Raw genomic sequence first — 14,903 nt, 5'->3', positions numbered from 1 at the left:
CTGAATAGGAACCATATGGTTCTAAAACTGTACTACTGAATAGGAACCATATGGTTCTAAAACTGTACTACTGAATAGGAACCATATGGTTCTAAAACTGGACTACTGAATAGGAACCATATGGTTCTAAAACAACTACTGAATGGGAACCATATGGTTCTAAAACTACTACCGAATAGGAACCATATGGTTCTAAAACTACTGCTGAATAGGAACCATATTGTTCTAAAACTGTACTACTGAATAGGAACCATATGCTCATTGGCAAAAACCCATGAAACAAAGTACATGTATGACAGGAAAACATTATATTTATTACGATGGATACTTGAAATGTTATGTTACATTATTACAAGGTGACAGTGCAATTTTCATACATTGTTAACGGCCATACACTCCCAATACTTACATACAGTACGGCCTATTGATATTCCAAGTGATACGCTAATCATCAAGTTTTAGGGTGACGCGTGCCCCTCATGATCTAATCACCGTGGTTCGTGATGATAGGTCAATTATGCCGATCGGTCATCAAGACTCAATCACGATGGTTTGCGATGACAAGTCGAATCGCGATGAACCCCCGCGATCGGGACGTGTAGAATCACGAGATGTCAGCAGGACTCATCGGCGCTTACTCATGCGATAAGATAGATGTCCATATTTACCTGTAAAATAGTCGATATGGAGGGGAAAATTCAGCCGGTACCATTCAGCCATACCTATCGACGTTAAGCTATGAAAATCAAGCATACTCGAAACCCAAAATAAAACATACAATTTTGTTTTTACGTATAATGTTGTCATGTGATTTTTAACTTTGAATGATACCACAAATCATTTGTTATAACTATGATCAGCACGTGTAAAAAATTCACCACGTAATTGGTTTTGTGGTGGTGTTTTTTGTTTTTTTTACTACGCTACGGACCATCTGATAATGCCTAAAATTTTAAGAGATATAAGAGTTCACGGAATTTCCACTGTTTGTCACTGACAAGTAAAAGAATGTAGACTCTTTGAATAATTTACGCGAGCAATTTGTTACTGTTTGTATTTAAATTCAACATGGAATAAGATGGACAATTTGAAAGCATGAATCCGTATCTTAAATTGTGATAAAAAGAAAGGAGAATATGACACATTTATACTGTTTAAAATGGTAAAATACAATTATCATACAGTCTGTAGTACTGTTAATCTAGCAAGATAAGCTAAAACATAAAATATACCGTATCGATCTGTGAAACCATTAAATGTCTTGATATCAATCATGTCTAATACAGAGCTCAAGTGTGTTAAAATGTTAGGTTTTTATCATTAATGTAGTTTTTATTTAAATCCTATAATTCCTTTAAACATAATATTACGTAGTGGGTCATTGAATGAAAAACGTTTTCACACTGAGTTCATTTGCATCAACATCACTGCTCGTCACTCTCTAGTGATCCTATCTTGTCTGTCTGTCAATCAAACGATGTTGAAGGCCGTGCCTGACGACATTCGCCAATCAGCCAACGGGTTGTTTTTGTTTCACTACCTGAGTGTCTGATTTACTTAATGAAGAACACACCATTTTCTCGAACTTTTGGAAGTAGTCTGTCCGACGGACTTGATGGACCGACTTTTATTTTGCAATATGGTTTCGATCCATGTAAATATAATGTATACATCGACATATATATATCCAATCTCCCTCATATCGAACTATAAAGTATAACCTATGATCTATACAATCTTCAATAAACATAAATATACAGCATGTGCTTATACAACGTCTAGGGTTAAAAACCAGAGATGAAACTTAAAACCTTCTGACGTTTACCCCAATTTGATCCACAGATCAATACCTATAATCTCCATGTCGCAAAGACAATTAAAATACACTTTTCGTGGTTTTTTTTATAAAAAATATATCAAAAACGATGTTCTGCCATGCTCGAATGATCCACTATCACACCTGTACTCCCATTCATCACGTGTACCTTCACACAAAGCTCGTGCACATTGCCGCTACTCATGAATATTCATGTATGCTAATCTTAACTTACGAAACTATTAGACATATTTCCTGCTATACTGCGTGACGCAGGAAAGTTACATTACCTGGACAAAATTTAAGTATAGTCTGTTTCTATATTTCCATAGCATATATCAACATTAAAATCAATTCTCTCATTACACTACTTACTGTGATGATGAGAGATCTGATTTTAATTAGATTGATAAAGGCTTTGGTTCAGCTTAAAGTTTCTGTGACCTCGAAATTTATTTTTAAATATTGTAGAAAATAAATGTTAGATTGGTCAGTTATCATGGTATATTCGATGCAGGTCAATTTCGTCAAAGGTCAGAGTCAAGATACAGTGGCGGACCCAGGGGTGTTGCCCTAGTTGCCCGGGCAACACCCCCTTTTTTGTGTCCAAAAATAATCTCCTAAAATTTTCCTCCGTTTCATATAGGTTTTCCTTCTAATATCAACCATCCCTTGAACTATGATTTTTTTATGGCTTCCCCTTGCTAAAAGGGAAACTGAGCCCCCTTCAGCACATCCTCCTCCTGTGGATTCATCAGTGTCTCCGTCACCGCCTCCTGATTGCCCAGCTCTACCACGCCTGTCCAGATCGAAACGCCAGCGGACTAAAGTTCAGAAGGTAATTACTTGTTACTTATCACTACATGACCGTTCACATTCTTACTTCCGGTATAGGTCTAAACGGAGTTTTTCAAAATCTGTGGGTTGGTAGTTTGTCTGTTCGGGTAGGTACGACAAAAATAAATACAACCATAACGTGTATGAACATTTAAACATTGTATTGCGGTATAGTTATAGATGATCCATATATGAAAAATGGTAGCTAAACGTTAGGGTGATTGATGGCCTTGGGATCCATCTGTTTACGTGCCTGTTAATATGATCATGATACTAAAATTCTGACTTGGTATGTTTCTTTATAAAATGACAACAAAGTTTATAGCGTCCATCTATATTATTTTATTTGCACCGTATGATGACCACAACAATGTAAGAAATCATTGTTCAAAAGTACTATTAAATGTACATAGAGATACGTAGAGATACAGTTAAACGTGGATGGGGAAAACTGTGCCAGACAATGACACAGTGCAAAGTTAGACACAACATTGGATGTTTTTATACATACAGAAATACAACCATAAGTGTATGAACCTTAAATACATTGAATTATTTAATTATACCATCATACATCGCTTATTTCATGAATTTCGTATTGCATAGCATAAGGTCAGTTCAACTGAGTATTTTCCATAAATGTATAATGATATAAAGTTTCAATTTAATTTTAAAGTGGTCTCCATTTCATGATCTTGTGAAACACGAATCCATGTTTCATAACTCGTAAAAATCATAAAAAAGCATTTAAAAATAGAAATAAATAATTATTCTTATTCTGTATACAAATCTGATAATAACACATATGCACATCATTGTTATATAACCTCTTAAATAAACATCACACATTTAAAATTGACCATGGCCAAATATAGGCTATTAATTAGTGTACATAATAGCCATGTGACCTAGGTATTTAAAATTATATAAATGGACCAATTCATCAGCGTATTCTTTTTAATCTCGTTAATGAATTATACTGAAGGCTCCTTTAAGCGCCACAAAACGGTCCTTAGGGCCACAACATTCCATAAAAAGCCTATTTAACACTCGGACAACGCGACCCATACGCACATACTAAATGCGCCGTTAATGACTGTTTAGTTCATAGGCTGTAACTAGCACGCTTACATTCAAGTTTCATGAATAGATAAGAAAGAAATTACAGTTAGCCAAACCCCTTACCAAAAACTAATCAAACAGTAATAAAAGCAACATCATAAGTTCACGGTAGCTGACTGCTTACCCTCCCTCCCCCTCCTCTTCCCTCTCATTTTAGCCCAAATATCCATCTTTCTCGTCAACTTTTGGTGCATTATTGACATTTAGATAGGGATTGCCCTTTCCTAAGACGAGAGATATATTGCTAAAGCGAATGAAAACAAAAGTTCATTATTAATACCTGAATTCTGGTTCCCTTCTGTTACCATAACCCAATGTCTGCTCTTAACCGCATAATCTGTGGCGCCTACATGAGCCAAAATATCAAACAATTGGGTGTTAATTAAGTATGAAGGAGCGCATTCCTTTTAGCGTATCTCATGTCCCTTATAACCAAAATTATGCTGAAATTGTATGTGATTTTTTTTATACAATCAAGCTGTTTATAAACTATTCATTATAACATTCAACTTGTCAATAAGTTCTCCTGATGCATATCTGGTAAATCTAGAGCATTTCCAGTTTTCGGGCAAAATAGTCTATACTTTTCCCACGTGAAGTTTCCGGAAAGAGCTTGTTTGGGAGGTCTCCTGTTGCAGTTCCTTCCTGCTTGACACATACTGGCACTACTTTGTCTATGTACACGTTGCACTTTTCTGTTGTCATATAGGTACACCAAAACTCCCCGATGCACGCTTTCAGTTGGTCTTTTGTTCGCGGCTCTTTCTTAGCGATGTACCTCTTTAATTGGTTCCAAACCATCTCAATAGGATTTATATCAGGACTTTCTGTAAAAGAAAATACTTATTAATTAACGCTTAAAATATATCTTTAATTCAATTTCTTCGTAGAATTTAATGTAAACTAGAACAAACCGCTCCCCATTCCACCCCGATTCCCACTCTGCATCGAACATTTGTTAATAAAAAATACAAATACTAAATACCAGATCAAAACAGTAAGCAAAGGTGAACAACTTCAATGTACATGTGTGCTGAAAACTTTGGTTTTCGGATTCAGTTCCACGAAAAGTGTAACCGGTTAATAGTTTGAGACTAATTGCTTGAGTCGGCAACCTTTGAAACGTGAATTGTAATACCTTGAAACTCATTTTGATTGGGTAGCCAATCAGCGCTTGTGCTGTTAATCTGGGCACGCCTATATTTTTGACAGCCTGTCGCAACCTTCCCGGTACTTTGAGCTACGTAAATTGAGATACATATGATATTTGATTTCCAACAAAGAAAGCCAAAGTCGTTTCAGTCAGAAATTAGTTGATTTTGACATTTCTTAATATTTTCCTGTGTAGGTAGCTCCTAGGTTGGACCACGGACTTTGATAATTCCGTGGTTGGACGTAGGAGGAAATCATCCGTATATTCATGTCTGCTACAGTGAAAATTTCATACAATACGAGTGTCTATGAGTGTCAGCCCCTTGTTGATGATAATATTCAATTATTTCACTAATGTTTTATGTATCTTTTTAGTTGTTTGAATCTACAATTAATATTGATGTAACCATGAACACGGCAAAATACCAAATTTTTCATTAAATTATATTTAGAAGAAACTTCTTCCACCGAAATGGAATATGCCAAAAATTAGCACGTACTTACGCACCAAATTTGTATTAAAGGATTTGTGCAACGAAAAATAAAAATTCTGTATTATAAAAAAGTTGTGTTTTAAACCCTTATTAAAACGCCCAATCCCGCACGCGTTGTTTGGTTACATTGAAGTGACACGACTATTGGGTCATACGAGTTGACCTCTGATTTATGCATATTTCGTGACCCGGAACGAGGCCACTCCCTTGTGACGTCATAATAGTCCGCGAAAAATCAAGCCGCCGCCATAATACACTGTTTGTTTACATATCGTATCAGCTGATCACAGTCTCCGAGTTAGCGTAAACAGGAAATCTTGTTGTGAAAGCCAACGTAACTTTTTGAATGAAAGTTGGTGTGTACTTTTATTTGGTAAAATGGTGTTTTGTGCGGCTTTCGGTTGTTCCAATAGACTGAAGAAAGGAAGCGGAATTTCGTTCTTCAAATTCCCGAAGAATCCCGTGCAGAGATCGACATGGGAACATTACTGTCGAAGGTCCAGCTTCACAGCAACAAATCATCACACCTTATGCAGTGTGCATTTTTCAATGGACATGTTCCAGTACCACAGTTCGAAATTCGAGAGTTTGGGATTGAACTTTTCACGGAGGGCAAAGCTGAAAGATGACGCATTGCCGGACATTCCACTGATGGAGAAAGAAAATACAGCTTATACAGACAGGTTTTCGTCACCAAAGACAGCCAGAGGTGCATACGCCAAACGCCAAAAAGCAGATGTAAGTCACAGATTTGTTGCTAACCTTAACCCATTTAAATTTTTAACAAGAATTATATAAATATAACAGCTAATTCACACACCCACGTTTTAAAAGACATCTGTCTTCATTTGTTCATCTTCAGAAGTTTCAACCCCCCCACACCCTAGATCTCCGGCCCCTAGTAGTTCTACGCTTCTTCAATTATTAAATGCGTATGGCATGGACATAACTAGAACAACTTTAAATCTGTTATTATATCTCAATTTACAGTCAGAATTTCAAACACCAGTAAAATAGATAGAATGGATGTTCCTGACAATCATATGTTTGTAATTTATATAATCATTCATTCATTGACATATAAATATAATTCTTATACACCCAAACACAGTACCAGTTAAAAAAACAGAACAAAAAAATACTTGAATTTTGTAAATCGTATAAACATCTCTGATCCAAACAGTAGTTTAAATATTTACCAGAAAAATCTGAATACATTTTTCCACATTTTATTTTTCTAAAGGCCTAGGGTGTGATTTTGGTGACTTGCATTGATTTTAGGAAACAAAACACACATATACTGAATTAATCAAATGGGAATATCACTGACTGAATGAAATGATTTATATAGACCAGTCACAAACAATCATAAATAAATGTTAAATTAGACATGTTGACATACTAGTGTACAGTTTGTATGATTTGGAAATAAGAACTTGTCTGGGGAATGATTTGGGGTCAAAATTTGACTCCCAGAAATTTGTATAAACAATACCAACATGTATATAATGTAAAGTATCCATGTCTTTCAGAAATAATACTTTTGAGGGTTGGGGGATCGGTACAGTATATTTGGTATAACAATTGTGAAAAAAATCTCTGTATGATTTAATTTACTGTTACACATTTCCCCCTGATTCTAGTCATGGGCCCCATTTCCAACAGTGATTATATAATAAATACCTGTACAGTATATATATGAGGTTGTGAAAATATCAGACAGTATGTCTGTCTTGTTGGTTTCATTATACATTTGTCTACAATGTATTTCAGGTATTGAAGTCAGCCATTCAAGAATATGACCAGAAGTTTCTTGTTCAGGAGTTGGATGATCTGGATCAAGAATTAGATGAAGCAGATCACGACATGTGTGTGTTGAACTTTAACAGAGAGGAGTCACTACCTTCATCCCCATCTGTTGAAACATGTACGTCCAACGTTAACGTCAGTACTAAGAGTACAAGTGCTCAAGTCAACATGAGGCCTTCTCAAAGAACAAGAAGGATTCAAGTGCGGCCCCAATTGAGACCTGAACAAGTCAGTAAAGGCACCCAGTGTTGTTTGATAACAGAAGATACATCATGGAGGACATCGGATGTGATCGACAACATTTTTGACCAAGAAGAGGTAGACATGGATGTCGATGACAGTGACCAATCAGCAATGAGTGATGACCAGGATTACAATCCAGATCTCGACAGCGATGAAGACGATGATGACGACGACGGTAATGATGACTATGAAACAGATATGAACTATGTGTTGTCAGGTGATTCAGATGTTGCTTCAGAAAAACAATTTCTTGTGTCCGAGTCTGCATTACACCGGGTACTTTCTGTTTGCAAGACATGCCATGGAATGTGTAAAACAGTAATAAATTATTCAAAAGGAACAATGATAAGTACAACTTCTGTGTGCCCTTTTGGACATGTGTATGAATGGAAAAGCCAGTCATGCCACAACTCATTGCCATGGAGTAACCTTCTGGTGTCTGCTGCTGTGTTCTTCAGTGGATCTAGTTTTTCAAAAGTGTGTCAACTATTCAACATAATGAACATGCAAATGTTTTGCCGAAGGACATTTTTGAATATTCAGTCGGCATACTTGGTACCATCGACAATACATGTGTGGAGTGCCAATCAGCGGGAAATGTTTGAGCAACGTGCAGGTCAGAGTTTGGTACTTGGCGGTGATGGCCGATGCGACTCTCCTGGCTTCTCAGCTAAATATGGCTCCTATTCCCTTATGGACCTGAATACCAATGAAGTTCTGGATGTCCAGTTAGTTCAGGTAAGTTTGTATTGCATGCAAAAAAGTGACCATCCATGGAAAAAAATGTTTTCTCCTTTCTATATACATTTATGCAACTACCTATACCTATATTTATATATATATCATGATCAGTACCCTTGTTTTAGTGTTGAGTGGTACAGGAAACAGAACTGTTAGTGTTACTTTGTTTGGCCTAGCTTGAAACATCTGTGTTTATTAGAAGACTTGTTCTGTAACTATATTGGTAGTATGCATATATACTATTTTTTATTATTTAAGTGCACACGTACATGTATGTTAATGTTTATGTATTATTATAGAGCAACGAGGTCAAAAGTTCAACGCACATGGAACTAGAGGGACTGAAGAGAGGGCTCGAGCAACTGAACGAAGATGACATCCAAGTTGACACACTTGTAACAGATCGTCATGTCATGGTAAAAAAGTACATGAGGGAGGAACAGTCAAACACCAAGCACTACTTTGATGTGTGGCACATGGCCAAAGGTAAGATCTGTTTATATTATAATTCTGTATTATATCAAGTTCTTGCAATTGGTTAGACTTCGTATTCACTGATCAGATCAAATTGATACTCATGTACTTGTATTAGCGGTTCAACATGTGAAATTGAAGCTTCTATGGCTAAAGACAAACCAGAATTGTGAATTACCAGGTGCATATATAGTTCCCAGGCCCTAATTAGGCTCCAGATAGGTGAAATAAGCAAAAACTTTCATATAAACAAACCGGGGGGGGGGTTAAAATGTAAAATAGTTTATAGGGAAATAATAACATCTTTCTATAGGAATTAATTTGAGCTTATTTTTATAAAGGTGTAACAAAGAAACTGGAAGGTTGTGCCAAAAAAAGGGATTGTGAAGCCATTCGACCATGGATAAAGTCTGCAGGAAACCACATGTACTGGACAGCTATGACATCAGGTGATAATGCAGAAATGAAAAAGGCAAAATGGAATTCTTTGGTGAACCACGTAGTTGACAAACATGAAGGCCATTCAAACATTTTTCCAAGATGTGCCCATGGTCCCACTGAACGAGAATGGATGAAAGAAGGTTAACAATTCAATTCCTGATTACATGTAAAACTGTGAAACATATTTGTGTACCAGCATTATCCAAAGTGATAGAAATGTGTATATATGAAATCATGTGAAGTGGAGTTCAGTAGAAAGTGGTATATTGGGTTAACACTCAACACATTTTTTCACCTTTAAATTTTGATCAAAATTAGCTTCATAATCTAGGTTAAACAAAGTATATTCAGTTATTCACCCTAATTATCTATCAGTATCAATGCTAAATTTCATGTTGTCTTTAAAAAGATTTTATTTTTTTAGTGAATATGTAACTGTCATTATCGAAACTTGAAAATGCAATATTTGTATTGAAATCCCTACACATGAGACTTGCTTTCAGTCTAAATGTCTTTTTTCTTGTTTGTGGACTTCAGCAAGTCTAATGCCTTTAGTCTTGCTCAAGTCAAAATATAGACAGATAAGTACCCCGGTAATAATCAATAGAAATCTTCATGTTAGGTCTGGATTTTTGTTGTAGGGTCAAGGCCTCACAAGATGTTGGTGTCGGTGGTTCAGAGTCCCTACTTGTTGAGAGATATTGGCAAACTCTCTCCCAATCACCAAACATATGGCTTGGAAGTGTTTCACAATATTGTGAATCACTTTGCTTCCAAAAGCAATCACTACTTCTATCCATCAATGCTTGCAAGGTATTTATTTGCTGTTTAAAATGTCAGTGTTTTGAAGTATAAGTGTCAATTTGTAATTTCTTTTTTGGAGTATCTGTACCAGTCCAAAAATGCAATGAGAACACTGTGCAATTATATACATGCTATTGGGAGAAAAAGGACATAATGTTTATATTGCTATAGCATACGTGGTATGAAAAATGATAACAACAACGATAAATATATATGGTACTTTAAATATCTATTAAGGGAACAGGTTAAATAAAACTTTTCTAATACAAATGTTCAGTAGTCTGACATCCTGTTTACAACAACATGCATTTAAATTCAATGCTGTATCCTGTTTCTATTTTAACTACATAATTGGACCAGTGCTTACTTGCATCCTGTCAGATTAGACAGGTACTCTGACCAATATTTCATGTTTCATGTACATGTGTTGGTGGAATTGACAGTTTGTGGGCAGATAAGAAAGGTCAATTTCATAAAAAAAATTTTTGTGTTCCACAGGATGTCAGACTATACAGGTTTCACTGACTGTATGATTGAAAATATCACAATTTCTTGTGTCACTAAAACAGGTTTTATTGTTTGCTTTACAGATTGTACCTTGCAGCCTTACACTATAATGAAAATAGTAAAAATAGAAGAGCAGTGACAAAAGATGGGCAGCAGAAATGGCAAATTTCCTATCCCAAGGCCAAGAAAGGAAAAGAAGTGGTTGTAAAACCATGCAAGACTCGACCAACATATGGTGAGTACCCAGGTAGTGTTATTTTTCGATGTAAAAGCTGAAGTATTTATCAGATGCAGAACTCTTTTGTAAGGGAAATTCTAGCTATTTTTTAAGAGTTGCTCAAGAATAACAGAGGTGTACAATTTGTATCAGTGGAGAAAATATTGGACAGATCTGAAAAAATATCAATGCTTTTTTATCGTTACATTACCATAAGCAAAAATAAGAAACAATGAAATATATCAAGCATTTTCATGTTAGAAATTACGACAGCTTTTTAACAATAGGCAAAACAGTCAGTTCTTTTCAAATGTCAATCAGGTTATTAAGTTTTGTTTTTTGCTATTAGGCTATGTGGCTCTCCTGCTCCAGGCTTGCATAGACAGGCGAATGGATCTGCAAAACTACACCACTGCCATTGTTGATGGAAGGGAAAGTTTTGGACAGATTCCTCCACCTCTTACAGACTCCTACCAGCATGTCAACAAGAGTGAATTAATTGAAAGACATAGGTCAAGGTTCATTGCCCGAAATGGTGTGAGTCCAGGGATCTCTGATGCCACATGTTCACCTATGGCCTGACATACTTAAAACCACAGTACTCCTCCGATGAAAATGTTGCCCGTATCTTGACAACAGCACATGCAGGGATCACCTTTCGATTCCTTTTCCCAAGGCGATGCCATATCCACCGAGTAAATCGCCTGTAGGCGATGTATCTGTATAGTCTGAGGACGATAAAATGCACAACTATTACACACTGATTTTATGTGTTCTAAAAGACAATGTGTTACAAAAGACAATAACTTGACAGCAGTTGTGGTATTGAGAAGACAATTTGTAAATGCCATACGATATATATATATGTACATAACAATAGAGTTAGCAGTTGGCTGCTGAATGAGAACTTTGAGTTTGATATTTTTGTGTTAAATTGACTTGTATGACCCTACTTACTCATTAATTGGCTCATTGTCATCAATAGGCCCATCATGCTCGACAAACTCTAAAAGTGAGACTTCCAAGACATCTCTATTTAAGCAGTTTGCAATGAAACCCTCATGATTTGTGATACACATGATTCCTTTTTCCTCAGTCTTTGTGCAGATCAAGTCAATTTCCTGGCAACACAGGCATTCTGTCTCTGTTGTCATGGCTGTGCAGCATTCACAATCACACCTGGAATTAAAAGTACTAGATCTATATATGATTTGTATATAATTTGAATTTTATATTACATATGCTGACAACATAATTTGTGCAATATGCCTGACCTGATGTTCACATAAAATTCAAGTAAATAAGAAACAGATATATTCTGCTTTGGCCTTTATTATCTATATATATTGATTTATAATTGCAATTCTATCTGTCTGTTGTAAAGCTTCAATTTTTGATTGCCCTCTGAGTATTTTCCACATAAATTAGAGGAAGACCTGTGTCTGGTTACAGGAAATACACAGATTTTGTTTTGGTCTTAGCCACAATAATCCATCATATTATTTGATCATTTGAATTTTAGTGGCATCAACAAGTTTTGAGCTTTTTGTTGTCCTCATGATTTAGTTATTGTTTTGGGGTAAAGGAATGCATATAGGCTTATCCATTCCAACAGAGATTGGAGATAAGCTCACAAGTTTGCAAATTTATGAAAAAAATACAATCCTGAAATCCTGTTTTGTTGTTGTGTAATCATTATAACCAAGTATTTAGGTGAAGATCTGTACCAAGATATTAAGAGGATTATTCATACAATCTTACAGAAAGAAGTTTGCCAAAGGTGTGAAAATGTAAAAGCTTGGTAGGGTTAGGGACTGGTGTCTTATTACTTTAGAAATAGTAACAAAGAACAGGTATCATTTTGTGAAAATAGAGTAATTGTTGCATTGATTAACAGCACAATATTGAATTTTTAAAAAATATCACCGGTTTAAAATTGTAAAGGAAAGACTGCATTTTTTTTTATCATATATACTCGGGACTTTTTATTCATTGAAGATTCCCCAGCTGAAAGATTTACAAGATGCAGCAAATAAAGAGATGAAAAAAAAATCCTATAGGATTTTATTTATTGAATTATATTTTTGTGATAATAGGAACAAAACATTCAACCAAATAGTAACGTTTAGGTAAATTAATTATTTGAAAAAAAATCCTTTGCAAGTTAAAAAAAAAAATACCCTCCAGGAATGGGTTATTTTAGCCTAAATATATATACAAGTATAAAAGAAATAATTTCGCAATCTATTGTATTTCAGTGATGACGTACGAAAAATGAAAACAAAACATACACATAAATTTACTTTTATCTAGCTTTGAATCTGATTCCGCGAAAAGACGTTATAAATATGTGATTATGTATGCACATATGAAGTATTTTCCTGTGAACATTTATTTCTTTTCTTTGTTATAAACAAAATACATTTAAAATCGGTAATCCTCAATCGGCTTATGAAAGATGTTGAACGTTTCCGCGTTTAGGCCTAGGGAGGGGCAGGGAGAATGGGAATCAAGAGAAAAACTTTTGCTGTTTTGGCAATCATTTCGACATAAATCGGAAGTTTGCGATTTCTTCAACAAAACATGTACTCGTAGTTATATTTTATTTCTCAATTTCTTGAGGTGACATACCATGCGATGTTGTCTGTGCGGATGTCTCGTGCCCTGGCATGGTCGTCCCCGTCATCAGACTCGTCTGTCTCTGATTGTGACGAATACATTTCTTCTGTAACTCGATCTACGTGTTTTCTCGCGGGTTCAAATTGGTAGGGTAAAATATCAAGCTCACCCCCAACTTCAGGAACATCGCTATCGGTATCTGACATGGTGTTTGTTGATAAATTTACGAGGTTTTCAGTAGATATCGAAGTGAGCCAAGGTCAAGTACGCGAGAGGCTAAGGATAGCTTGGGGAAACCCTCGTCCTATTATGACGTCACGCGATCACGTGACCAGCGAGCTCATTAACTCCAGCTTGGTGTTCTCCGCGCTACAACATCAGCCCATAAACGAAACAATTATACATTATCGGAATGTTGAATTACATTCCCGTAAAAAAAAGGTTATTTAAATGAGTTTAAAGATTATTTTGACACATTTTTGACCACTGTTGCACAAATCGGGTTCAAAACGTGGACAGAACGGGTATAAAGTATATATTTCTCCCAATATACAGTTCATATTTTAATCCATCTGTAAATTGTTCGGGAAGCTTAAAAGTGTCATTAAACAGGAGAGGTTTGTTAACACTTGTGTTGTGCTGATAGTCTCAAGGTTGGCATTTCGGAAGCTTTAAAGGAAATTTCAGCGGCAGGTATAAAAAAATAATAAAAATGTCGGCTATCTGAATGTTTAAATTGTTCAATTTGTTTAAACTAGAAATAAAATAAACATCGTATTTTTGATTTAATCATATGGTCAGAGACTTGTAATAGAATAATGTCTCTCCAGTTCTCTGATTTTGTGTTAAACTGTTGGTATTTTAAAGCGAATTTTCCCGAAGTCGTTCTCCTGGATTATCCACAAAACAAGTTGCAATATGCATGATTAGAAATGCATATAAGTTGTGAATTAATGAGTGATAATTATAAATCTTACGAAAAAATACTACCCTTTTTGGTGTTTCATCAAGCCCCGCCTATATTTCCAAAGTATTACCGCTATGAACGTGGGAGTGACCTGTGTTATTGACTGGCTAGCAAATCACAGCGATTTCAATCTACAGTATTTGTGTTGACACAAGCGCCCGTAAAAGTACATCTTCAAAGGATGCTGAATTTAAGTAACCAGCTTCAAAATATTGACCGTTACACCTTTCGTGGAACTGAAACCATTATGAAATATCGAATAAATGATGTGGATACACATACAAATAACAAGTTTCAATTTCCCCTGTACTTCGCGAAAATGACCATTACTGATTACCGTACTTCATTTAAAATTAAACGGATAAAACATGTGGCAGGGAGATTTCGGCAACCCATTTTTTATCTTATGAAGACCTAATAGGTCATTTAAACGCCTGTGGTCGACATTGCGTAGTGGTTACTAGTGCTATAGATCAGAGATCAAGGCCCGCGCTGGGCACAAGAGAAAGTATGCAAGTAAACAGCATACAACTATTTGGTTGGAAATGTAGTCTTGAAGGACGTTGCTATAGATCGAGCATACAAAGATTCATATAAATTTCTTCTACTTTAATGTTGAATAGCCTAAAATTTCCATTTTTAAAGTGAACCCTCCCCCCC

The 14,903-nt window shown here is 35.7% G+C and overlaps 2 protein-coding genes across 3 annotated transcripts in view; both read left to right on the top strand.

Annotated features, from left to right (window-relative positions):
- The window catches only part of LOC110454171, a 31,890-nt gene that overhangs the window by 6,489 nt on the left and 10,498 nt on the right, over positions 1 to 14,903 (top strand). The gene's annotated exons all lie outside the window — the stretch shown is intronic.
- LOC110454168 lies at positions 5,502 to 11,254 on the top strand. Of its 2 annotated transcripts, none has more exons than XM_021503545.1 (7): positions 5,502 to 6,159; positions 7,195 to 8,211; positions 8,514 to 8,700; positions 9,030 to 9,137; positions 9,771 to 9,942; positions 10,524 to 10,675; positions 11,007 to 11,254. In XM_021503545.1, exons 1-7 carry the CDS (start codon positions 5,800 to 5,802, stop codon positions 11,237 to 11,239), a joined length of 2,229 nt encoding a protein of 742 aa, XP_021359220.1. In that variant the 5' UTR covers positions 5,502 to 5,799; the 3' UTR covers positions 11,240 to 11,254. The 2 variants fall into 2 exon arrangements, with proteins under 2 accessions (XP_021359220.1, XP_021359218.1); XM_021503543.1 differs by having other exon boundaries at positions 5,505 to 6,159; positions 9,030 to 9,269.

The sequence above is a fragment of the Mizuhopecten yessoensis genome, unplaced genomic scaffold (assembly GCF_002113885.1).
Source record: "Mizuhopecten yessoensis strain PY_sf001 unplaced genomic scaffold, ASM211388v2 scaffold7713, whole genome shotgun sequence".
In the NCBI taxonomy this organism is placed as follows: Eukaryota; Metazoa; Mollusca; class Bivalvia; order Pectinida; family Pectinidae; genus Mizuhopecten; species Mizuhopecten yessoensis.
This window is presented reverse-complemented; position numbering and strand designations above follow the sequence as displayed.

Excerpts from the sequence above, each read along its gene's own strand:
- LOC110454168 (XM_021503543.1), top strand. The coding sequence starts at position 5,800 with ATGGTGTTTTGTGCGGCTTTCGGTTGTTCCAATAGACTGAAGAAAGGA. Across the intron at positions 9,270-9,770 it reads ACGAGAATGGATGAAAGAAG|GGTCAAGGCCTCACAAGATG; the intron begins GTTAACAATTCA and ends TTTTTGTTGTAG. Across the intron at positions 10,676-11,006 it reads CAAGACTCGACCAACATATG|GCTATGTGGCTCTCCTGCTC; the intron begins GTGAGTACCCAG and ends TTTTGCTATTAG.